Below are 24,416 nucleotides of genomic sequence, written 5' to 3'. Positions count from 1 at the left end.
TGATTTACTCATAATTTCACGAAGATAAGTTGATTAATGCACGATGCTTATTCTCAACGCTGAATCTCATTTTTATTTTTTATTTTGTCTTTCTAGTTTTTCTAACGTCTAGGAAAATTAATTATTAAGCAACGGCGAGTTATGGATAATATAGGTGTACTAGTTATTAGTTAATGCTCATGATTAAATCCTAGCTAATTAGTCTAATTTCAACATAATTAGTTGGGCCTAGGAGCAGTCCCACTCACCAGCATGCTGCAGTTAGTCTTATACATTACTTGCTTCGATATTACGTTTTTTCTTTTCATTTCTTATAATTCAATACCTAATTATGTTTACTTTTGCTAGTGATGTTGAGTTGGAATTACTCTTTTCTTTTTTTTCCTTTTTCTGGAAGAGGGGAAACCGCAACCGCTAAAACGTCTGTCACAGTCTCTGCCCTTTGGGTGAACACTCTGTGATGAGGATTTTGTACGCACTGGATAAGCCTCCCCTGTATAATAGCCTGCAAACCATACGTAAATCGTACTAGGCAAGCTCTGTGTGACAGGCTCAACCCAGAAGGCATTCAGGGGGATTCGATTCCAAGTCATCCGTATGCAGATTATAACTAAAAAAGAAGGGAGACAAAATAGAAGAAAGCAAATAAATTCATGGTGGTTTGGAAGGTAGCTATAGCATGGTATAAAATCTGAGTTAAGGATATGTAGAGTTGTTCCAACATCTCAATATTATTATTTTGGATTTCTGAAATTATAATTCTATGAATGATGCGGGAAGCCTGGTGTCACATATTATTCTTAGCTAGCTTATCATGTTATATTAAATAATTATTTACATTTCTAAGATCAACTAATAAGTTGACTTGTTCACTTCCCTGCTTGCAAACGGATAAAGAGAAATAAATAAATAGATATCCAAAAGTTTGACCAAACATTCTGAATTATTGAATGAAAAAATTTGAAAAATCCCACGACTAATCAAGTTACTCAATTTCAGAATATTAAAATTCCAGCATCATTTTTCAAATAAATAAATCTCCTCCTCTCTGTACATTACAGTGAGATATCAGGTGTACTCATTATATTGCTCTAGAAGGAGGAATTATATCCCTATAAATATTTTATTGGACTATAATTAGTATCATAATATCACAAAATCCTTAACTTCGCACGATCCATCAAACTAAATTATAATTTCTCCTATTAATTACCTTCCACTATTCGAGCAGTTTCAAACTTCATTTGATCAACATGATCACTTCTATTATTCTTCCAATTGCGATAAGGAATAGCATTTCATAATTGTGAAAGAAGTTTCGTTGCTAGTAGGCTGGTTGGCTTTGATTATTCAAGTCAGCATCAAATAATTAAGAAAGTTATTGTATATATAATAATGTATAATTTAAAAAGTAATTTGTACTATAAGTTATGTTTTATACTATAATTCCTTTTTATTTGGCATGGTTTAATTCTGATATTCAAAGTTTACGTGATTTTATTTAACTTAAAGCGTGTGTAAAAGAATTACACTTGTAATATATATATATTTTTTTGGTTAAACTAAATTTTTTTATTTAACCAAGTATATCAATATGTATAAAGGACTTATTGGACTCATGAGTCAGCTCTCAGTAATCTCTATACTATTCTAATTGTTCCTTATCTAGCTAACTTCTATAACTATTGTCAATAACTAGTGATAACATGATTAACTCTTTAACATATATACTGGGTAACTGTTCAGGCCATCCAATTGTTGCTGCCATTTGCCATTCTTCTGACCATATATATGTAGTTGCATTGTAATCTCCTTGATCAGCTGCCTACTTTCTCGTCTCTGATTTCTGAATCTTCTTGCATTCCTCTCAGCCCATATGTGGTATATACTTGCTGCAAATAAGAAACCAATGATACCTGCTCTTGCTCGAGAGTTATTAGTTCTTTTGGATGCCCACATGACCTCATCATCCCATCCTCTGACTGGTCTCTTCTCCCCTAACCAGTGTAGCAACGAGCTCCATATATGCTTTGAATAATCACAACAAAAGAATAGATGCTCCAATGTCTCTACTACATTTGTGTTACATAAAACACAGCCTTGCATCACTTTAATTCCCCATTTCTGTAGTCTGTCCGCTGTTGATAACTTTTTATGAACTGTCAGCCATAGAATAAACTGATGCCTGAGAATAATTCCTTTCACTAGGGCCAAACTTTTCCATGAAACTTTTGGAGATGTAGGTATAAAGTATTAATAGGCCTTATTGATGTTGAACTTCTCTCTATCTTCAAATGATTTAAGGCAGTCCATCACATTCACAGATTGACTCAACCATTTCCTTGCATCAAATATCTTCCTCACTAACCAGCTGGCTTGGCTTGGGGATGGCATATTGTTCAGTTCCCTGCACTTTATGTATATACTATGGATCCATTGAACCCACAGTTTGTCTTTCTTTTTACCCACTGCCCACAGTAGTATGCAGATTGCAGCTTTATTCCATGTAAAGAAGTCCAATATATTTAATCCTCCTGCTGCTTTAGGAAGACATACTGTACTCCAGGCTATTAAGGCTTTTCTTGAGTATTCATTACTCCCAGTCCACAAGAAATTCCTACATACATTTGTCACCATAGTCAAAATCTTCTTAGACAGTAGGAACACTTGGGCCCAATATGTCTGCATCTCGAAGAGTACACTCTTGATGAGCTGCACTCTTCCACTGTATTACAGGAACTTAGTGGTCCAACGTTGAATTCTAGCAATTATCTTTTCAACCAAGGGTAGACATTGATGAATAGAAAGTTTCCTTGAAGACAATGGACTACCCAAGTATTTGAATGACATCTCCCCAATAGTGAAATGCATATCTCGCATTATCTGAGCTTTAAACTCTTGTGTCACTCCTGCAACATAGAATGAACTCTTCTCCAGATTGGACTTCAGTCCAGAAATACTAGAAAAGTGCTCAAATGCTTGCATCATGAGTATAATAGAAACCTTGTCTGCCCTGCAACACATCAGTAAATCATCCGCAAAGCAAATATGAACTATTTCCTTTTTTGTACATCTCGGGTGATAGTTAAAATCAGGGTTGTTCCTTAGTTGCTTCAAGGATCTATTTAGGTACTCCACAGCTATAACAAATAGATATGGGGACTTGGGGTCCCCTTGTCTCAACCCTCTCTTAGCATGAAATATAGAAGTTAGACCACCATTTATAAGCAATGAATATCTGACTGTAGAAACACAATTCATGATCAAATTGACCAGCTTATGGGGAAATCCAAATTCCATTAGCACTTGCCTAAGGAAGTCCCAATTCAGAGAATCATATGCTTTTCCGATATCTACTTTTACTAGGCATCTAGGAGATGCTCCTTTTTTCCCATAGCCCTTCACTAACTCATGAGCTACAATCACATTGTCCAGAATATTTCGACCTTCAATGAATGCAGATTGAGATGGACCCACCAGGTAATCAACCATGGGTTTTATTTTTTTGGTTAGCTCCTTTGCAACAATCTTATAGACAGTACTACAACAGGCTATAGGTCTGAAATCTTTAGCATAAGATGGACAAGAAACCTTAGGAACCAAGGTGATTGTGGTACAACTTACCTCTCTTAATAGTTTACCATTGTCAAAAAATTGTAAGATGGCCTTAATCATGTCTTCTCCTACTGTCTCCTAGTGTGCTTTGAAGAATTCAGCTGTAAATCCATCTATACCAGGGGCTTTATCATTTGGAAGGTCTTTAACAACTTGGATTATATCTTCTCTAGTAACTGATTTTAGTAATTCGTGTTGCTGGATCAATGAAATGCATGGACCATCTCTAGCAATAGTAGTATCAATACAAGGCATTAGTGACTCAGCATCTCCCAACAACTGTCTATAATATTCCAAGAATTGTTGTTGTACCTATTCTGACTCTGAGAGTAGGACTCCTTGATCATTGCAAATAGAAGATATCATGTTCCTGGCTTGTCTTGCTTTCAGTTGTGCATGAAAATACTTGGTGTTTGTCATCTCCATATGGTATCCATGTAGCTCTGGATTTCTGCCTTAGTATTTGCTCTTGAATTCCCATCCACTTTTCCAACTGAGTAAGTAGTTCTTTCTCCTCAGCTATTAACTGATTATTGAACATGTCATTGGCCATTTGGTTCTGCACTTCCTGCACCCTCTGTTTTACTTTTTCAACTCTAATCTCTGTGGTAGACATCTCTTTGTTCATCACCCTTGCTTCACCTTGCAATGCCTTAAACTTCATCTATAGTCTATATATATGGCATCCAGTGATGTTTTGCTCCCAACATTGTTTTACAGCTTTCTTAAATGAGTCCTGCATGATTAGTACATTGAGGAGTCTGAAAGGTCTTTTCAACTTTTGTCGAGGGATCAGTGTTCTGATAACAATGGGAGTATGATCTAAGCATTCTGGATTATAGTAAACAACCTCTAGATTTCCATATTCTTGAAACCACTTATCATTACCCATCACCCAATCAATATGGCTATAAATTCTATCATCTCCATCTCTCTTATTACACCATGAGTATTGCCAACCTTTTCTATTAACTTGGCCCAGTCCAGTATCAGTATCAGTGACACAAGATGGAAATTCAACTGTTTCATTTACATGTACTGGCAGCCCATTAATTCTATCTTTTGTGGAGAGAATAACATTGAAATCACCAAGAATAATCCAAGGCTCAATAGTATAAGTGCTAATGTGCCTTAGTGTCTCCCATAGTACCCTTCTGCCCCGTGCAGTATTGTAACCATATACAAAAGACATCTTGTATTGGAACTGAGAGTTCTTATCTTCGACAGAGTAGTGTACCACCTGTGGGGTACTTTTTAAAATAGTAACATTTACACAGCTTTGTCTCCAGCATAGCCATATTCTACCATTTGGGACTTGAGTATAATCATAATGAAACCTCCAATCCGTATGAATTTTCTAGTAATATTTTTGGTATTTTTTTTTGTCTAACTTTTGTTTCTAGACATCCTATTAAGTCAATTTTATTTTTGAGCAAAACGTTTTTGAATTCTTTTTTCTTAAAGGGCTTGTTTAGCCCCCCTAATATTCCATGAGCAGAAAATCATGGAATCATGGGGGAGGTTTGGCAATAGGACCATCCCTCTGCAACTTTCCAGTATTACCTTTTCTGCTCCCCTTAATTCTTCTACTTGCAGGTTCTCCAATCTTTAAGCATAGCTTACTGAATTGATTAAGATCCAATTCATTATCTGACTCTTCATCTGTTTGTGGGATCTCCTTACTTCCTTGAAACACTACCACTTGCTTCCCTCTAAATTGAACTTGGGAAGGGGTAGTGTGAGTTTCCTCCTAGTGTATCACTGTTGTAGGAGTGTGAACTTGGGAATGAGCAGTTTGAGTTTCCTCCTGGTGTATCACTGTTGTAGGAGCTGTTGTTTCTTCTGTCTTAGCTTTTGGTTTAGGCTGCCATACTTGCCTAATGTGTTTATCTTGATTGGGATACCTGATAAAGCCTTGCAGTCCCTGCTTCTGTTTCGGACAATTCTCCTTTTGATGTCCAACCTGCATACACTCTTGAAATAGAGTAGGCTTCCATTCATACTCAATCTTCTGGCTCCAAATACCACCATATGGGACTTCAACATTAATAGATTCTGGTAATATTTGGGTGATATCCATCTCAATTAGAACTCTTGCATAAGATATTTTTTCACCTTTAGCTGTTAGAACATCAGTGCACATAGGTTTGCCTAGGAAGCTAGCAATTCTCCCTAGGTTTTCCTCAGACCAATATAGGAGTGGCAATCCAGGGAAACACACCCATATTGGTAATATACGCATTGCTTTCTTGTGCAACTGAAATTCTGGACTCCATTGTTTCAGAATCATTGGCCTATTCCTAAATGTGTAAGGCCCATTTTGTATTATGCAGACTTTGTCCTCTTCAGATTCAAATTGAAAGATATAGTACCCATCATCATGTAGAAAGACCCTAGGTGTGTTCACAAAATGCCAAACCCCATATACAAACTGAAACATTTCCTTGAATTTTGGGGTTCCTCCAAACACATACCCAATAAGTGCACATTGCCATTTCTGCTTCTGTTTATCAATCTCCTATTTATTCAATTGCACAACCTTGATCCCATCTTTCATCACTGGAGGATAGAATTTGAGTTTCATACCTTGATTTTGTGTTCGATTATTCTTCACCACCTCTGCCAGTGTTAGCGTTGCATGTGGCGTCTCTGTTGCAAAGGTCAATTTCTAGGCAGGTTGGGTATGAACTTCTTATCCATTTTTAACTTGCTGGGTTTCCCTTTTCTCAGCCTGACTTGAGGTCCTTGGTAACCAGCTAGTCCGCTGTATTGGGGTTAGATTTTGCTGTACCCCTGAAGCTGGAGTGATTTGTCTCACTGATTTGTCAGATTCTGATTCTTGGATCGATTCCTCTGTTTGCTGAACTTTAGGTTTCAACTCTTGTAGTTTTCCATGCGAAAATGCTGTTTGTGTATTCCTCTCTTCTGTCTCCTGGGTAGGGCTTTGAATCTGATTGGGTTTTGGATCAGTAATTTTTTTAGTAGTGGTTGGGGTATAGACTTGAGGTGCTCTCCTTTTCCGGCGAGCCATGGTGGTGGTGCATGTTAGCAGACCTTGCTTAACATACACATGTGTACTTTCTCTCTCCTCTTGCCTTTCTCAGTTTGCTTTCACTATTATGTTTTTATTTATTTATTAATTTGGCACGTAGACTATGATGGGTGATAAATCAGACAACAAAAGAGAAATATACCAAAAAAGACACAAACATTTAACGTGGTTCGGTCAATTGACATACGTCCACGGCGGAGATGAGCAATCCACTATATAAAATAGAATACAAAATATCGAAAGAACAACCTGACGAAGAGGCAAACACAAATGACACACTAATACTTGTCCCGTAAAGTTCTCCCCCTAAACACAACTCTTAAGCCCCATATAGCTACATCGTAGATGCTGCTAAATGAGAAGGAATGATACTCAATTTATAGAAGTCCAAACCTTTTCCTACAAGCAAAAGGACTAGCCAAATATGAAAGAATTATATTTTCCTTTTCATAAAAGGAAAAATCAATTATGGTAAATATATTGTCCTTCAAGAAATAGAAAAATTAAATTATTTAGTAAGAAAATCAGGACAAACATCTAGCAGACTAGACGACACCAGGGGAGGGGAAAAAAAATTAGCGCACTAGCACCGCATGCTAACTACGTTGATTAATCAATCGTGTCATTTATAAGATAATTGAAGAGAAGGATATTTTCACATGATTTTAATTTGTTGACTTAAGCTTACTATAGCTCTATAATTAGACGATTAGTACAGATAATAACATTGAAAAAGATATGAGATAAAACAGAAATAAAATTATTACTTAAAAGAATAATTGAGTTTGGTGTTTGCAATGATACATTGTGGTGACTGGTGAGTACGTAGTGGAGAAGTGCATGCAACCCATTGCTTTGTTTATAGGGAACTAACTCTCTTAACAGAAAACAGAAAGCAAAACTGATTTCCTTTGGTTTTCCCTTTTAATTCCTTTCTCTTCCCGGCAAGTAAACTACGTACTCTAACCATATATATTCTTTCTTTTTTTGATTACTGAAAGTGAAAGATTTCGCATTTTCCTTTGATTACCTTCACACGCCAAAATTCGACATGCATATATAAACGATCCTATATAGTTTTTTTTCCCTTTGTAACAATAATATAATAGTGTCACATACAACAAAGAACAAACATTATCTGAAAAAAGAAACAGAGGAAGAACTTGAATTTTAAGTTAACGGATATAAAAATATCATTGTGCTTACTACTTATTTTATAACAATAAATATTAAATCAATATAAATATTTTTACTATAATCTTTCAACAGATTTTACTACAATCAAACCACACTATAACTACCTTGTTGTTCGACCGAAAAGCGCTAAGCCCTTTTTAGTTAAATCAATTTAATAAATGGATAAGGGATAAATTCTAGCCAAAGATAATTAACTCTAGATTAATGAATAATAAGTAAGAAGATTTGAGTAAGGTTAAGCTCATGAACTCATTAAGATAATGGGAAAAAATTTAATGTATATGATGAGCTTACATTCATTCTCGACATCGTTAATCCATGATGTAAAATAAAGAAGAAAGAAAGAATTCACCATTAATGACCACGAGATATATCTTTATTTATTCCATAACGATGGCTACAGAAGATGAATAGCAAAGTTCTGAACCTTCTCTCATCTTCGAGAATCGAGATGGATTCTCCTAATCCCATCCCCTTTTAGTAAAGAAGTGTGTGATTTGTCAGAATCCCCCTTTTATTGTTCTCTCACCTAGTATATATACTAAATCTTCTCATTTACACAACGCTCATTAGTTAGAGTACCTAAGTCATTTAACTGTAGTACAGACTGACCCTCTAAAATATCGTGACATCCAATTCATCTTACATGCATTCTGAGTACACGACCTCGGCAGTGGCCGAGGTGCTTGTCGCTATAGCGTTGTACGAATACGACTTCGGCCCAAGTGACTTTGTCGTCCCTCTTTACGCAGATTCTTGTTGGGTCAGATTTCGATCCATACCCTTGTGTGTTTCGATATTTTTTGGCTATTATAGTTAGTGACATATATACATTGTGAATTATCTTTGACTAGATTTAGTAAATTTGCATAGGCAATTATAAAAATATTTAGATAAATATTGAGTGAGCACCCACAATGAAACTCCTTTATTTTTTCATTCTTTCAAAATCTTTAACGGCTAGCACCCAAGACTTTAAAATTTTGAATCCGTCACTAGTTATAGTGAAGTGGTGTTATAGTGGACATATATTATAACATAACATTAAAATCAGTTCCGAGAAAATATTAGATTTTATAGTTATTGGTTGTTAAATAGAGATACTATTATAAAGATGTCTGAATGTATATATATTTCGACTTAAATTATCGCGACTTTAATCTAGTGATAAGGGTGCAAACTCATGATGTATTGATTAGGTGTAGATTCAAACTCTCTAACAAACGACACACATCTGCTATTTAGATGGAGAAGGGCAATAATTCAATTCGAATCAAAATCATGCATTTTGCTAGATTAAGATGTGAGATTTATTACGATTGAGGTTCGATTCCGTACGTTAAAAAGTCTTGTCAGTTGGTTGTTCAAAAATACTACCGACTCTTAGAAACAATTAAGTAAGAACATTACACGTATATAGACCCCCAACTGTTCAAATGTTTCCTAATTTTGTTCTTTGGATATTGGACTAAGCTTAATCATGTTTGCTTTAAAGGATGTAGAATTAGATTAGAGATGAATACACCATCTCACTAATTAAACAAGTTTGATCAGATAACAACTCTATCGTATTATAACCAAAAAATGTTCTGAGATGGATATGAGATTTATAATTAATTCCTCATTGGGATTATTTTTCCATAAACGATGTCACTTTTTCCAGAAATGAATGATAATTTGTTTTAACTAAACAACTAAACACCTAATTATAAGCTATACCAAATTTTATATAACGAATATATTGGTAACTACTACGTGATTTTGCATTCCGAATTCCTCTACTTCAGTTTCACATGCATAATTCCACTAAAAAGTTAAAATTATTATACAGTCAAATTTCTCTATAACAACATCGCTATATAACAATTATTTACTATAAAAATCAAGTATTTTCAGAACCGATTTTAACATTATATTATAATATATGTTATTTATAACAACACTTCACTATAACAGCCAAAAAATATCGGAACAAACGAGGATGCTATAGAGATGTTTGATTGTATCATCATAGGGGTACTTTGGTCATTACATGAGTAAACTTTTTTTTTTTTTTTTTTTACTTCCACTGGAAATCTGAAAAGAAAATTCAGAAATAGGATAATAAATCTAAAAATCCTTTGAAATTTGAAGAGCTAAACCTAACCCGTGAGGCTGCGCAGACAAAAAAACATAGTCAAAAAGTGAATTTACAAAAAATTAATTACAATTACGAACGTAATTACCAAGAGAGCTTCTACAATACGCTCTAGCCAACATCGTGAAATTCACCGACCAATTATATGCGGCTATACTAGGGATTGGCTTCACGCGCTCATATTCGCTTTAGAATTCACCCACGAGAAACAAACATAACGCTCTTGCCCAAAAAACCGGAACCGACCGTAAAGAATCTTTTTTTGTTCATCAGCTTGGAAAAATCTGTTACTTATCGAACCACTTTATTTAATTTTTTGGCTATTTTCATGCAAATTTAAAATTTATTTTTTAATATTAATTAATAATAAAATTGATCATATTAACCTTAATTTACTCATTGAAAATATAAAAAATGCTCCTAGATTCTTTATTCCAAGGTTAACTTTAAAAAAAAAAATTAATTCCTTCTAGATATTTGAAAAAAGTAATTAATATGGATCACAAAAAAAAATCAATTAAACTGAATCAGAGAGAGTAAGATTATTCACCTTGTCTCAATTTATATGACTTATATTTTTAAATTTAGAAATATCATAAATTTAAAATTTATATTTTATTTTTTATGAGATAATTTATGACTTATTTTATATTATAAATTAATAATATAATTCACTTTTCTAACTACAGACAAAGAGGCCACAATTAAGCACTGCTCTAATTAAAATGTCTCTTTTCGTGAAATCTGAAAATTGGAGGAAAATTAATTTGTTGGATGATGCTCCGCGTAAGTGTATAATAAGTGCAAAATGGGTCCCATTTAGTGGGACCAAAGCTCAAGAAAAGACCCCACACTCACTTTCAAACAATCCATACTTTGGGTGTTTAAAAGCAGCTGCGACGTAGCAATATTTTTGCAAGTCCAAAGTCCTCATTTATTCACACTAATTACTCACTCTCAGCTACTGTTTCTATATTCAGCATTTTTCTCTATCTTCTTTATTCTTTGTACAAGAAGGGGAAAAAGGGGTATTAAAACCAAAAGAGAGGCAAAAAGAAGAATATTCATATTCATACAAAACAAAACAAACAAAAAAAGCATCCTTTTTTCCTTCTCCACTCTTTCAATCTAAATGTTTGAAGAAACAAGTATAGAATAAAGTGAAAACAAGAAACAAGGAAAAAAAAAGCTCATTTTGCCTTGTAAAGAATTAACATGGGTTCGAGGCTAATAATGTTGAATGTGTTAGTGGTGGTGTTAATGTTATTGGGTTCATGGGTTTTTTGTGGAAAAGCTTCTGTTTCATATGACCATAAAGCTATTATTGTGAAGGGACAAAGAAGAATTCTTATATCTGGTTCTGTTCATTACCCAAGAAGCACACCTGAGGTATGTTCATTTGAAATGTACTTCACCAGCTTAATATGTTATGTCCCATGTTTTCTTGAAAAAGTTTTTTTTGGCTGCTAAATGGGTGTGTTAAAATATTCAAAGTTGAGTCTTTTTTGCAAAATGGATTTTTTTCTAAAGGTTATATTTTTTTCCTTTTCGTTTTGGGGTTACACAGATGTGGCCAGGTATTATTCAAAAGGCTAAAGAAGGAGGAATTGATGTGATTCAGACTTATGTTTTCTGGAATGGACATGAGCCTCAACAAGGGAAAGTAAGTTGAACTAAAATCCTTTTTTTTTTAAAAAAAATACTACTTACTATATTGTTTCCATCACTTGGGTATTTAATTGATTTTTTTGTTTGGATTTCCAGTATTATTTTGAAGGGAGATATGATTTAGTGAAGTTTATTAAGCTGGTACATCAAGCAGGACTTTATGTCCATCTCAGGATTGGACCTTATGCTTGTGCTGAATGGAATTTTGGGTATTGCTAAAAAATTGTTGTTTTATCTTATAAAACAATTTTAGGCATTATGTCAAATTCTTGCTCACTTTACTCTGTTTCAATTTCAGGGGTTTTCCTGTTTGGCTAAAGTATGTACCTGGTATTAGTTTCAGAACAGATAATGGTCCTTTCAAGGTTAGACAAGAAAAGAATTCCATATGAAAATTTCTTCCTTTGATGTGATTGGTTTTTAATTATTTTTTTTTTGCCCCTTTTTGTATCTTAGGCTGCAATGCAAAGGTTCACTACTAAGATTGTTAATATGATGAAAGCAGAACGTTTGTATGAAACTCAAGGAGGTCCAATAATTATGTCTCAGGTTGTTCAAAATTTGCCATTCCCTTTTTCAGTTTCTGTCATTTCAGTAAGGCTCGAGAGGAAATTATAAAAATATATCTATTTTGTTTTTTTTTACCAGATTGAGAATGAATATGGACCGATGGAGTGGGAATTGGGAGCACCTGGTAAAGCTTATGCACAGTGGGCTGCCAAAATGGCTGTAGGTCTTGACACTGGTGTCCCATGGATCATGTGCAAACAAGACGATGCCCCTGATCCCATTGTAAGTGTTACAATTCAGTGTTTTTCTCTTATCATTGTCGCATTTATTTTGTGTAATATTAGTCCAAGATGAGCTTAAATGGAGTGAAATGGTATGTGAGGATTGATGCATTCGACTCCAACTTGCTTGGTATTGAAGCATAGTAGTAGTTATGATAGTCTTAATATGTTTAATCTTGCTCAGTACATTGAGATATTTGTTTCTGAATTTTCTAGTTTGTAAATATTGTTAAAATATCTAGTGATACACTTTTTTCTTTTTTCTTATCCTTTTTCTTTAATTTCCTACTTTGATATATCTTTTTCCCTTGTGCAGATTAATGCTTGTAATGGTTTCTACTGTGACTACTTTTCTCCGAATAAGGCTTATAAACCAAAGATATGGACTGAAGCCTGGACTGCATGGTGAGTACATATATCATTCCAGAGTATTCAAAAAAAATTCTATTTAATCTTTCTGCTTAGAGTAGATTGTGGAATAAATTTCTGTTGTCAATTTTTTTTTGCAGGTTTACTGGATTTGGAAATCCAGTTCCTTATCGTCCTGCAGAGGATTTGGCGTTTGCTGTTGCAAGATTTATACAGAAGGGAGGTTCCTTCATCAATTATTACATGGTATGTTTATCGTCTCTTATTTTCAAAGAGTTAATGTTTCTTCTCATGCCAAGAAAATTATGTTGTTTATGATTTCCTTTTCCCTTTTCTTTTTTGTGCAGTATCATGGTGGAACAAACTTTGGCAGGACTGCTGGGGGCCCATTTATTGCTACTAGTTATGACTATGATGCACCTCTTGATGAATATGGTATGCACCTTTTCTTGAAATCTGGTTCAGTTTCTTCATGTTAGGAGAAGGATAAAAATGAGAATCCATTTTTATTTGTTTATAACCACTTGAATTTGAATTGTGAAAAGCGCCAAAGCAGAACTTTCTTGGTCAACTCCTTGTTTGATTGTCTTTGTTTTCATTTTTTATATTTCTAGAGTTCTAATTCCGAACTTTGTCAGCACACTACTTAGTAGTATTAATTTAACAGCTCGTGCAAGGGTCGCCATTGATCTTCTTTTTTCAGTAAACATCATGTGTTAGGGTCCCTTTCAATTTTCATATCAGTACATGATAGTATACTAGGTTCATGCCAGCTGCATCTAAAGTGTAAACTACATCTTCTATTTCACCCGAAAATACAAGTTTGATAACTTTTGATGGTTTGCTGATTTCAGCGATCCCATCAAATGTAATATCTTGACATATCCCTCGTCCAACTTTCATCATGCTTTTTGGTTAGTCAATAGCTGTTATGTGTAACTTCCTACAGATAAGGTTTGTTGATTATCGAGTCCATGATTTAGAACTAGGAAGAAAACTCAAAAGAGACTAAAAGTGAAGCTAATGCATTGTTTAGCCCTATTTAAAATTTTCCATTTGGTCTTTAGGTTTATTACGGCAACCTAAATGGGGTCACCTGAAAGATCTGCATAGAGCAATAAAGCTTTGTGAGCCAGCTTTAGTTTCCGGAGATCCAACTGTGACGCCCCTTGGACACCAGCAGGAGGTGATATTAACTAAATTATTCTTGTCGAACCAGTCACCATGACAAAGGTTTGGAGTGAAAGTAACTGGAGCTTCGTCGTTTCTTTTACAGGCCCATGTTTTTAGGTCGAAGTCTGGCACTTGTGCTGCATTCCTTGCAAACTACAACCAACACTCTTTTGCTACAGTGACATTTGCAAACAGGCATTATAACTTGCCACCATGGTCAATCAGCATTCTTCCCGACTGCAAGAACACTGTATTTAATACTGCAAGGGTAAGAAGAAAGAATATGAAAATGAGATTTCCTTTAATCTATCACCCGAAACAACATACTGACAGCACTATTTTTCAATGTGAAGATTGGTGCTCAAAGCGCTCAGATGAAGATGACTTCAGTCAGCAGAGGATTCTCTTGGGATTCTTTCAATGAAGAGACAGCATCTTACGAAGACAGTAGTTTTACAGTTGTTGGGTTATTGGAGCAAATAAATACCACAAGAGATGTATCTGATTATTTGTGGTATTCAACTGAGTAAGTGCTTATGTAGCTTCTGGCAGCCTCTTCACATGTTAAATTGAAAAACTTAGGTACACTGGAATTATGTTGGCTCCGGAACATGTTTATGATTGTTTGTCTTTGTTACAGTGTCAAGATTGATTCAAGAGAAGGATTTTTGAGAAGTGGAAAATGGCCTTGGCTTACAATCATGTCAGCTGGCCATGCATTGCATGTTTTTGTGAATGGTCAATTAGCAGGTATGTGGCATGACAATTTATATTTGACGTGATTTACAACTTTGAATCATTATTTCAGTTTATAGCTTTGCTGTAAAATTTCTCTTGTACAAAAATTCAAAAAGCTGAGGGCTATTTGGTCTCTTCAAGAACATACGATGAATTAAACAGTTTGCATAATAATAAAAAACTAAAGCCCCCATCACCCTGACGCATAGTGGCGTTTTTGTCATTTAACATCTCTCTTCTCTCGAATTTCTTGCAGGAACTGCATATGGAAGTTTAGAAAAACCAAAACTAACTTTCAGTAAAGCTGTAAATCTGAGAGCAGGAGTTAACAAGATTTCTCTGCTGAGCATTGCTGTCGGTCTTCCGGTCTGTCCTCTCTCTCTCTCTGTCCCCCTCTTACTCTATTACCCATATTAACTGACATGTGCCTCTGTTGCATTGCTTTACAGACTGCACACATATAAACTGATTTTGACTGCTTATTTTAGTATGTGCTCACTTGGCTTCCTTCTACGTGTGCTCAAAATGCAGAATATCGGCCCACATTTTGAGACATGGAATGCTGGTGTTCTTGGTCCAGTTTCGCTTAGTGGTCTTAATGAGGGGAAAAGAGATTTAACATGGCAGAAGTGGTCTTACAAGGTTTGTCCTTATAAGATGTTCTTAAACATAACTTGGATGCTCCATTGCACGTTTATCTAAATTCTCACTTTTTTTTCTTAAACAGGTTGGTCTGAAAGGAGAAGCCTTGAGCCTTCATTCACTTAGTGGTAGCTCATCAGTTGAGTGGGTTGAGGGCTCTTTTGTGGCTCAAAGACAGCCGCTCACATGGTACAAGGTGCGTACCTCATACTTCAGTCTTCCTATGTACCAACTTGGTCTTATATTTGGACATTAAAAGCCATTCCTTTGCAAGATAAGAATAATTTACTCTTCTTTAAGCAGTCATAAATCTTTCTGTTTTGTATGCAGACTACTTTCAATGCTCCAGCTGGAAACGAGCCTTTGGCTTTAGACTTGAATACCATGGGCAAAGGCCAAGTGTGGATAAATGGCCAAAGCATCGGACGCTACTGGCCTGGATATAAAGCATCTGGTAACTGCGGTGCCTGTAACTATGCAGGCTGGTTTGATGAGAAAAAGTGCCTAAGTAACTGCGGAGAGGCTTCACAACGATGGTACGTAATGGCAAACCTTGTGGCATTTTCCTCCGATGTAACAAGAAGCTCTAACTTAACTATGAATTATAATTCAGGTATCATGTTCCTCGGTCTTGGCTGTATCCTACTGGAAATTTGTTAGTTTTATTTGAGGAATGGGGAGGAGAGCCTCATGGAATCTCTTTGGTAAAAAGAGAAGTAGCAAGTGTTTGTGCAGATATAAATGAATGGCAACCGCAGTTGGTTAATTGGCAAATGCAAGCATCTGGTAAAGTCGACAGACCTCTCAGGCCTAAAGCTCACCTCTCATGCGCTTCTGGTCAGAAGATTTCTTCAATCAAATTTGCAAGCTTTGGAACACCACAGGGGGTCTGTGGAAGTTTCCGCGAAGGAAGCTGCCATGCTTTTCACTCATATGATGCTTTTGAAAGGGTATTTACAAATCTTGCTCTATATTAGAAGAACCTGTTTCTTTTCATTTCTTGAAGTAGTTAGCTTTTGTAGAGACCTGATTGAACTACTCTTCTCTTATTTCCAGTACTGCATCGGGCAAAATTCGTGCTCCGTACCTGTGACACCAGAGATCTTTGGAGGTGATCCATGTCCACATGTTATGAAGAAACTCTCAGTTGAGGTTGTTTGCAGCTGATGACACTGAGGATAAACAAATAAAGTGGGGTTCAAGTAGTTTTCTCAAGTACTGTGATAGCAATATTTAAGTGTTCACTTTTTGAAAATATTTTTGAAGAGCCAATACAAGTCCAGGAGTTGGCTTTGATGGGGGTGAAGTTGTACAGATATGCAACACACCTTTTCATTTGAAGCTCATGTGAATTGCATAGATGGTTGGCCCAAGATTCTGTACATATATGTTGGTGTTTGTCTGCAACTGTAAAACAAGTGTATAGGCATTGGTTCAAGTGCACGTTGAGACTGTGCTGATTGGAGGTAGCAGATTTCGGCAGAATAGTTGAAGCATGCGCAAGCTGGCCTTAACGCCACCGTTATAAAACAAATGCGCATTGAGACTGGTTCCTGATTAGTCCATGTGCAAATATTGTTACTGTTAGAATTTGCTAGTATTATGGTTTCAGGAATTTCAGCATTTTATTATCTATGTAAAAAAGCAATCTTTCATTGCTTTGCTTTGTACCTGCAAAAATGCTACTACTATTATGATGTGATATACCATCAAGGTCTCTTGAATAATTGTTTACTAAATCTTGTTCATTTGTTCTCAGCATTTGCTCACTGATTTACCTTTCTTGTCTTGCATTCTTTTGCTGACATGTAAACAAAATAATAAACTAAAACGTGTGACCTGCTGTTGCTGCCTATCTTTGGTGTAATTATCAAATCAAGCAATTTAACCTAAGCAGCTAAAATTAAAATGAAAATATATATCCACTTGACCATGGTTAAGTTAAATCGTTTTTATGAAAAACAGGTCTTGCGTTTATATGTTTGGTGTAAACACCGGATAACTAAGAAAAGCTTTAACTTCTTGAAAGCTACTCCCTTGGTCCAAAATAAGTGATTTTTTAGTTATTTTCACACATTTAACAATAATTAGCAATAAAATTGACTATATTAACCTTTATTATCTCTCACATAAACACTCCTAACACATACTCCAACAATATTTACTCCAAGAGCAATGTAGGAAAAAAATAATTAATTATTCTTGAAATTTGGAACAATCACTTATTTTGGATCACAAAAAAGAAGCCAAAAAAATCTTTTTTTTTTTGGACAGGAGGAAGTAATCTTTTCTTAAAAGATCAATTAATTTGTTGGGAGCAAGTTCCATTAATGTGCTAATTTGGCCCTTTCTCAATTTTCACAAAGAAGATGTGGGAGAAATAAATACTCCTAGGATTCTAAATGCGCATATGTTATATTGACATCAACTGGGCATTGAATTCACCCTACAAATTTCAAATTTGACAATTATAGCAATCTACACTACATTGACTTCCTGACGTATTTTTCAAAATAAAATAAAAATTATGTGATTTAATGAGGGATTCTAGAGTTCAAATAAAATAAAAACAGAATATGAGAACGTTTTGGTCAAAGAGGGCTTTCGGTTACTTTCTTCTATGAAAGAAAATCTTCCTTTTGAAGTTTAAAAATATTTATTTTGTAATGTAATCTCTCACTTATGATTAAGTATTTTGAAGCTTAAGAAAACCTGTTGAGTAAAATCACAACTCAGAAGTCCATTAACCTTTTAACAATAAAAGTTATGTCAACAAATGCATTCTAAGTTCAGTTTTTTGCTTTTCAATTATGTTAACAAAACATTTTTGACAATTTAACCCAAAAAAATAGAAAAAGAAAAAAAATGACGACAACAACAACAGACTAGTGTAATTTCACAAGCGAGGTCTGAGGAAGATTGTATTTACGAACCTTACCCCTCCCTTCAAGAAGGTAGGGAGACTGTTTCCGAAAGACCTTCGGTTTAGGAAAGATAAAAGGAAGGACAGTAGCAATCACACCAGTTATAAAACTGAAGTAATAATACAAAGATATAAAACTAAAACTGAGTATTATAATTAGAAGGCCGAAATAAATAACACGAACTCGTGTACTAAAGCTACTTTACAGACAAGGACAATGCTAGGAGATCTATTCTAACTCGTTACCTTTATTTTCAACCTCCACACCTTCCTATCCACGATCATATACTCGAAGAAGGAAAAAAACCTAAAACCTAGATCCCAAAATACCTCAAATGTTAAAAAAGACCTTGGATTAAATAAAAGAACTTTAGACCTATAAAAAACAAAAGCTGCAGAATAAGGAAAATAAGGCTGCACGAAAACTTTTTTTTTTAAAATTAATTTTTGTGGAATTGTCAAGTAGTCACAGAATTACAAATAATACCTTTAAAAAAAAGATAAAAGTAAGTAAAGCAGTTAGAATAGAATATGTAAAAGTGCTAAATACAAAACAAAAACAAGATAGATATATATTATTATAAGCCTCTCTTCTATATCCAAAAAAAGAACTCACTCCAGGTGGTGTACTACTGTGCTTTTCTTCTGTTAATGACGCCTTCTTCCTATGGCGGCCACTCCTAATTTTCTGTTCATCTCTTCTTCTTCTTCTTCTTTCCCAAAAGATTCTCCTCTCTGCTGTCACATTCATAATCAACAACAGCATTTTAAATCTCTGTTATCTCCTTTTCTTTTGTTTTTCTTCACTTTCTCTTTTTGTTCACTCACCATTCTCGTTTTTTTTCTTTACTCTAAACTCACTAAGAAAAGAATTAATGAAACCCATCAACAGCTTAAATTAGTACAAAAAAACTTATCTTTACAGGAATTTACAAAGAAAGAAGATGGAGTTACACATCAATCTGACCCGACCCATTTGACCCATTCAATTCTTCTTGAGATCTTACCTTCCAGTTCACCTAAATGGGCCAAACTGTTTTCCAATGAATTGGGTAATGATGATGGCCCGAATAAGATTGATAAATCTGGTCTTGATGCGGATAAGGATGATAAGGAGAAGATGAAGAAAAAGAAACGGGTCAAGAAGAAGAGACCCGATTCGAATAGTGAAGAGGAGGTGAAGCAGAAAAAGGATTCTGGGGTTGTTAAGGAGAAAGAAGAGTTGGTTTGTTTATACCCTTTTACAAAGTCGAGTAGTGCAACTCAGAGAAAGATTAAGCAGCATTATGATGAGCTTGTTAAGTCTCACGAGTCTAATGGATTGACACTGGCTCAGGTTTTTATTTCTCTTCTTTTCTCTTTTTATTTATTAATTCTGTATAGTGTATGACATATTTGAAATTTATTGAAGGTTGCTTCTTGATTTGGTATTGTTGAATTGGGATATTGTCCTTTGTATGTATGACTAAAGGTGACATTTTAATAAATTTTTGGAGACTTAGATAGCTCCTGTGTGATGTTTGTATTGATATTCTGATTGTTGAGCAATTTGACCTGCCTTTTGTTCTATATTCATTTCTCTTTTTAATTATTAATTTTGTATAGTATATGCCATCTTTGAATTTTAGTAAAGGTTGCTTCTTTATGTGGTGTTTGTTGAATTGGGATTTTGTGCTTCATATGCATGACTAAAGGTACCCTTTTTTAATTTTTGGAGACTTAGACAGCTCCTATGTGCAGGGACGGAGCTAGCATGCCTTTTACGGGTTCGGCGAACCCAGTAACTTCGATCCAACCCATGTATTTGTGTAAATAAATCCATTAAAAATGTACGAATTAATAATTTAGAACCCAGTAACTTAAAGAGATTAGAATTCCGAACCCATTAACTTCAAATCCAGGCTCCGCCTCTGCCTGTGTGATGTTTGTATTGAGATTCTGATTGTTGAGCAATTTGACCTGCGTTTTGTGCAATATCCGCATCCTTTTTGAGATGTTGGAGATCTCCATCCTGGAGGATATCTGCATTTCAAACTTTAACGTGAATATGTTTTTCTTTATGGTTGAAGACCCAACAGCTTAATTTTAACTTTCAATAAGGCTAAAACTTGCCATACATTGTGGAGTTAGTAGAATGATTTTTTGCCAGCAAGTAGATAATAGATTGCTCTCCTTTTTAACCATTTTATTTTCTTGTACTTAAGACAGAATTAAACATTTTCCATGGTAGTAAAGATTCTTTTTAGTCCTTGGTGGGCCACGTTACCTAGTACTTGTGCTGGTGGAGGTAGCAGGTACCTGATGGAATAATCGAGGTGCACACAAGCTGGTCCAAGCACCGCCATCATCAAAAATAAAAAAAACTAAAGATTTTATAGTCTCTTGAGGCTGATCAGTTTGGTTTCACGTAGACACGTATAACAGGATTGATTGGAAGGAATATATTTATTTGAGAAAGTAGGTGAAAGATGTTGTTTAGGTGTACTGAGTCAATTAACCATCTTCTATCACATTGCAGAAAAAGTTGGTATATTTAGTCAATGTTTATGAATACTTTTTGAGTTAGTTATCCAAAAAAAATTATTTTTGGAGTCAAGTGGTTGATTCAAGAAGACTTGAAAGGACTAATCAACATTTAGCAGGTAAAAAGAATAGATAATAAGATCCCCAGAGTCAAAGCTGGAGGACAGCTCCACTATGTATTATCTGGACAATTTGTTAGAAAGGAACAAGAACTGTTCTGATATGTGGGAAAAGAAACACCTTATTTTTTGTAAAGTTCTCCAAAATCCATGCTTCTGGAGTAGACGAAACATTGTAACTGATATAGCACGTAGAATGATCTCGTTAGACTCCTTTAACCTATAGGAGGGGTCTACTCCACACTTTTTTGTAATCTTTAAATAGCCCCTTGGTAATGATTGTCAATAAAAAAAATTACCTCAATTTTTTTTACATGTGTATGTGCATTGAGCGAGTATCCACTTTAGGTAGGATTTAAGAAATTGACTTAAAATGATCTCGATACTTTGTCGAGTGTTAGCTTTTCACTGAAGTTTGTGAGTTTGTTGCTGATTTGAGTGAAGTGTTAGGATATGCAGAAATGTGTCAACTAACAACTGAGTTAGTGCTCAGTGAGAACACTTTGTTTCGCATGTTTTCTGTCAAATATCACCATGTACAATGTGTGTGGATCCGACGACTTATCACCATTTGGAGGAAAATTATGTTTTGAAAATGATCAATGAAACAGAAGATACATTATGTAGTTAATTAACTGATTTGGAAGAATAAACTTTAGTCAAGGATCCTTGGTTGCATATGATCATATAGTCCTCTATATATATGTATATGAAGGACATAACCTTATTCACCATTGCTCTCCTACTTCTATCAATATTCAAATGCAAAGTTAAAATTTTTATTTCACTAAGCAGACATAACGGAATACACGCCAGCTTGACTAAGTGAATGCAACTCTCCGATGCATGTTACAATTTGTTTTAAATATTTGGATTGGCTTTTCTCGTTCAGGTCTTTTAGAATCCTAAATCTTGTATTATCTTATGCCTTAATGATGCAGGTTGGTCAATTTGTTAATTGTTTGGTTGAAGCAAGGAGTGAGCTACAGCACAAGTATGTTGAATATTTATTTTCTTTTTGCGATAAAAACAAGTATGTTGAATATTTGAATGAGTATTACCAAGATCAATAGCTTGATTCATCCGCTCTTATAAGTTATGAATTTGAACTATCTTTTCCAAAAGTGCCTTTCAGTTCCCAAATGGCCTTTTCAACGAAGATCAGAGGTCAGAGAGAGAGTATCATCTCTATTAGTAACGAAAACTTGTTATTCCTGAACAGGTCAGAGATCATTCAACGAAGATTCACAATAACAAAGGCCTTACTCTTTAAGGCTGACAGATCTTCCTTTGTTAGACTACGGCAGCAGGTAGTGGGCCATCTCCCTTTCATCAATTTTTGCTTGAGTTGAAAAACTGTTTCTCACTCATCCCGAATTAAAAAAATACTAACTAAGGTTTATGACTTTCAAGATATACAAGCTAGAATCAGAACAGAAGCGACTGGAAGAGGATGCTTTTGTATATAATTGGCTGCAACAACAGCTGAAGCTCTCGCCAGCATACAAGAAGGTGCAATAGTACTGAACTATCACGTTGCAAATTCAACATGAACATTCCATCCATAAAATGGATAAACTTTTGATCTCAACGCTTCAGGAAGGATGGAGAATCATCAATTCTTCTAGATTTTGTCTCGTTCTCTCGCCATTTTGTTTTTTCTTTTTTCCCTTGTGTCGTGTTAAAATCTCTTCTTGAAAAGTTGATTCCGTGAGGCTACTATAATTGACTCCAATACTCTATTGCTTTCTGTTAACGTCTTTTTTTTTTCTTTTTTCTTGAAGATGCTTGAAATTGGTGCAGACATGGAAATGAAAGCAAAATCCAATAAGCTAGTCGAAAACACAGATGCTGAGTTGCCTGATATTTCGTTTGAAGAGTTATTAGCACAAGAAAAGAAAGACGCTTTCTGGTCAGTGCCACCTTCTCTTCATTCATGTTCTTGAGACAACAAGGATCCAAGATTTAAATTTGATGGGTTCAACATTTAGGTTCTTACACGTGCATCCATTTACTTTACTATTTTTTTTTTTTAAAAAAAGTGATTTTCCACGCTTATATCTATGCTCTGTGTAAACTATATGTTGTATCCACACTGCTTGAGATTGCTAACTAGATATATCATTTTGACTTGCAGGCAGAGGAATGGGAGAACGAAAGCATACGCCGGCTGAGGATTTATTTTTAGCTTTAGTTTTGGTGAATACACTAATGGCAGTATGTACATCTTGATACCAAAATCATGCCTACTACAGGAAATTTTTTATTAGGTGCCTGTGCTTCTTGGGTTGATTTTGGACTGAATAATAGCCATTAACAATTTTCTGTTTTTTCTAGGTATACTTCCAATGCTCCCTGCATATACAGTGCTTTGGCTTTTGAGAGTATATGCTAACAGCAATTATAGCTGCATCTTTGTACTTTTCCTTCCATTTTGCACTCCTCCTATGGTTGGGCTATGAATTCAATGAGACCGAACGCCTAGTCATGAAATAAAAAAGGGAATTGCTAACACGTGTTTGTATCAAATTATATTAGTTATTATAATTAAGTGTTGGAAATACATAATATTAATTTAATGTAGTTAGTGATAAGAGTATATGTAAAGATGTGTTATGTATTGATGCAGACAAGGGGTGTGTATTTCCTAGTCTTTTGGGTGCCAGTTGCATTTCAGTGAACCATGCGATTTTAGTAGGATTTTAACCCACCACTAATCCTGTCAAAGAAAGGAAAAAAATTAGTTTTTGTTATAAAATAATAAAAGAAGAAGAGTATTGCATGGAAAAGTAGAGAGAGAATTCTTATTGATTTGGGATGAATTACAATGGAATAGAACAAAAGTGGCTTAGTGTCACGACCCAATTTAGGATCATGACCGGCACCTAGGAGTAAGTACTCCCAAGTAAGCTTCATCGGTATTTTTCAGAAAAATCGGATAGAGTTTTCCCTGTTTTTGGACTATCCCAAAAATAAACCTGTCTTAGAAATCAACAACCAACATTCTAATATCATACCAAACAATTGACAACCAATCAATCAACCAAAACGAGTCTCCACCATTACTAATCAACCCACTAACAACCAGAAATACTAATATATCTCCAACCTTGATAATAAAGAACGATACTCAACATAAGACTAATCGCAAAATAATACTCATGACACTAAAATAATGATTATGGAGCGACTCAAAGAATTCAAAGAAAAGACCATAACAATTGATAAAAATCTCCACCCACGCGAACAAGTGCGAGGCTCACCAAGAATTCTTAACATGTGCGCTCTAATTAACGAAATCCTCGCCTGCGTCAACTGCTGTCTCTGTAAAAAAAAATTAGCAGGGAATGAGTCGTTAGCTCAATGAGTAATAACACTTAACCACAACCGTTTTTATTTAGGGACAAGTCAGAAACATGCTAGTATCTCAAAGAGAAAATAAAAATGCCCTTTCAGAAACAATAAATAA

At 35.0% G+C, this 24,416-nt stretch overlaps 4 protein-coding genes across 5 annotated transcripts; 2 read left to right on the top strand and 2 right to left on the bottom strand.

Annotated features, from left to right (window-relative positions):
- Positions 1 to 4,279: 4,279 nt before the first annotated feature.
- Positions 4,280 to 4,807, bottom strand: LOC138888512 (uncharacterized). Its single transcript, XM_070170384.1, has one exon. It carries the CDS (start codon positions 4,805 to 4,807, stop codon positions 4,280 to 4,282), a length of 528 nt encoding a protein of 175 aa, XP_070026485.1.
- Positions 4,808 to 5,125: 318 nt separating this feature from the next.
- Positions 5,126 to 6,646, bottom strand: LOC138888511 (uncharacterized). Its single transcript, XM_070170383.1, has 3 exons — positions 6,407 to 6,646; positions 5,435 to 6,133; positions 5,126 to 5,365 (listed from the first exon to the last, which is right to left on the bottom strand). Exons 1-3 carry the CDS (start codon positions 6,644 to 6,646, stop codon positions 5,126 to 5,128), a joined length of 1,179 nt encoding a protein of 392 aa, XP_070026484.1.
- Positions 6,647 to 10,918: 4,272 nt separating this feature from the next.
- LOC104220271 (beta-galactosidase) lies at positions 10,919 to 17,140 on the top strand. The gene is made up of 19 exons (XM_009771106.2): positions 10,919 to 11,390; positions 11,569 to 11,664; positions 11,766 to 11,878; positions 11,968 to 12,034; positions 12,126 to 12,218; positions 12,318 to 12,461; positions 12,777 to 12,865; positions 12,970 to 13,075; positions 13,177 to 13,264; positions 13,897 to 14,015; positions 14,106 to 14,270; positions 14,356 to 14,528; positions 14,643 to 14,752; positions 14,997 to 15,106; positions 15,272 to 15,382; positions 15,468 to 15,578; positions 15,713 to 15,918; positions 15,996 to 16,332; positions 16,439 to 17,140. The coding sequence occupies exons 1-19, from the start codon at positions 11,217 to 11,219 to the stop codon at positions 16,547 to 16,549; spliced, it is 2,523 nt and encodes an 840-aa protein (XP_009769408.1). The 5' UTR covers positions 10,919 to 11,216; the 3' UTR covers positions 16,550 to 17,140.
- Positions 17,141 to 18,886: 1,746 nt separating this feature from the next.
- On the top strand, positions 18,887 to 23,379 carry LOC104220270 (uncharacterized). 2 transcript variants are annotated; one of them, XM_009771104.2, is made up of 7 exons: positions 18,887 to 19,641; positions 21,889 to 21,941; positions 22,170 to 22,257; positions 22,361 to 22,459; positions 22,732 to 22,859; positions 23,085 to 23,164; positions 23,285 to 23,379. In XM_009771104.2, the coding sequence occupies exons 1-6, from the start codon at positions 18,973 to 18,975 to the stop codon at positions 23,119 to 23,121; spliced, it is 1,074 nt and encodes a 357-aa protein (XP_009769406.1). In that variant the 5' UTR covers positions 18,887 to 18,972; the 3' UTR covers positions 23,122 to 23,164; positions 23,285 to 23,379. The 2 variants fall into 2 exon arrangements, with proteins under 2 accessions (XP_009769406.1, XP_009769405.1); XM_009771103.2 differs by having other exon boundaries at positions 23,085 to 23,379.
- The last annotated feature ends 1,037 nt before the right edge of the window (positions 23,380 to 24,416 follow it).

Source organism: Nicotiana sylvestris, chromosome 3 (assembly GCF_000393655.2).
Source record: "Nicotiana sylvestris chromosome 3, ASM39365v2, whole genome shotgun sequence".
In the NCBI taxonomy this organism is placed as follows: Eukaryota; Viridiplantae; Streptophyta; class Magnoliopsida; order Solanales; family Solanaceae; genus Nicotiana; species Nicotiana sylvestris.
Note: the sequence above shows the minus strand (reverse complement) of the source record. Positions and strands in the feature narration are given on the sequence as shown.